The sequence below is a fragment of the Lactuca sativa genome, chromosome 7 (assembly GCF_002870075.4).
Source record: "Lactuca sativa cultivar Salinas chromosome 7, Lsat_Salinas_v11, whole genome shotgun sequence".
Classification (NCBI taxonomy): domain Eukaryota; kingdom Viridiplantae; phylum Streptophyta; class Magnoliopsida; order Asterales; family Asteraceae; genus Lactuca; species Lactuca sativa.
In genome coordinates this window covers 144,063,209-144,064,776 of record NC_056629.2, presented here as the reverse complement: position 1 = coordinate 144,064,776, position 1,568 = coordinate 144,063,209, and the positions used below count along the sequence as shown (strand labels likewise).

The 1,568-nt window shown below is 41.8% G+C and overlaps 1 protein-coding gene across 1 annotated transcript; it reads left to right on the top strand.

Annotated features, from left to right (window-relative positions):
• Positions 1-583: 583 nt before the first annotated feature.
• On the top strand, positions 584-1,174 carry LOC128127340 (uncharacterized). Its single transcript, XM_052765804.1, has one exon. It carries the CDS (start codon positions 584-586, stop codon positions 1,172-1,174), a length of 591 nt encoding a protein of 196 aa, XP_052621764.1.
• Positions 1,175-1,568: the final 394 nt, after the last annotated feature.

The window sequence follows — 1,568 nt, the reverse complement described above, 5'->3', positions numbered from 1 at the left end:
TTGTGTTTACTATCTTCACTATGGTTATTATACTGAGCATGACGTCCTCCACCCCCGAACGTTTCCGCCGTTCCGGATTGGGGGTGTGACAGATTGGTATCAGAGCTTTGTTTATAGGGAACTAAGTATATCGAACCACATAAGATATACAAACTATAAATACAACGGGACAAAATTATCTGACGTAGCCTTTCAAAAATACTTTTAACAATAAAAAATTCATATTTTTGTAAAAGTATTTGTACCATCACACTCACCAGTTCAGTATCACAATAGCAATAACACAAAAGTATTAAGACAAGTTGGACACCATGATCCAGCTTTGGGGTATGTAGTTTGACCTTGGATGAATATACCTTGATCAACTATATTTAGCCAAGGTATGACCAACGTATGCCGAAGAAGGATCATGATGAGCAACTAGTCTTCAACTTACCAAAGTCTCGTAAAGCAAACATAAAGGTGCTATAGGAGTATTTTAACACAAAAACCGTAATGATCACATTATATATTTACAATAACTAATTTCTTATAAAAAAATTTCTCGCCATATCCTTCTTATCCCTATTCTCGTACAGGCGCAATGGCAGGATTTCACTTGCCGGGTGACCCCTATTTCCCCAACCAAAGGAATGTTGGTTGGATTGTGGAAAACCCGGAGGAAGATTCTGAAGAGGAACCCATGGAGGATGATGAACCCATGGAGGATGAAGAACCCATGGAAGAGGAAGAATCAGTAGATGGTGAAGAAGAAGAAGAAGAAGAAGAAGAAGACTCAGATGGAACCGATTCGGAACCCGAAGTTTACAATCCACACCCTGCCCATGTTCCTCCACAACACTACCAGGGCCCGATGCCCCAATGGGCTGAAACTATACATTCATGGAGCCGAGAGCAAGGTCAACGGCCTCCCTATGGCATGCAATGGGATTTCTACGATCTCAGCAAAGGAGGGTCAGCCGACCGAGCCCTCCCTGTCATAGTTCACCATGTCACACGCCACGAAGAGCAAACAAGAGTTAACACCCGACATCTCATGGAAGTTGGTGCCACCAGCCAAGTCAACTCCGTTCGTATTCGCTGGTTGGATGATGACCACGATCGAACTCGAGACTGCACCGAGCTTCTTCGACGGGAGATGGCCGCGACCCAAGCTGAAGTACAAGAACTCTGAGAACACCAAGCTACTCTAGAAGGACGTATGACAGATGCAGAACGCCAGGCGGTTGAATCCAAAGCCGAAATGAGGAACTTCGTGTCTTCATTTCGTGATCAACAGAGCTTCAACCACCGCAAGTAGTACTTGCACTACTCGCTTCAGCTTAATCTAGTTTTGCGGATAAATATTACTATTATTTTCTAGTATGTTATGTTTGATCCCGCAATTTAAGTGTTTACACTTCTGGGATTTGTTAGGCGGTCAAAAAATTTCCGTACATTGATGTAACATAGACCCTTTTAGGGTCAAATTTTCTCAATATTGTATACTAAGTTATATCAATGAAATTGACATGCTAATTACTTTATCTCATCAAGTTCATGATAAGGATTGTTTTCAAACTAAATTT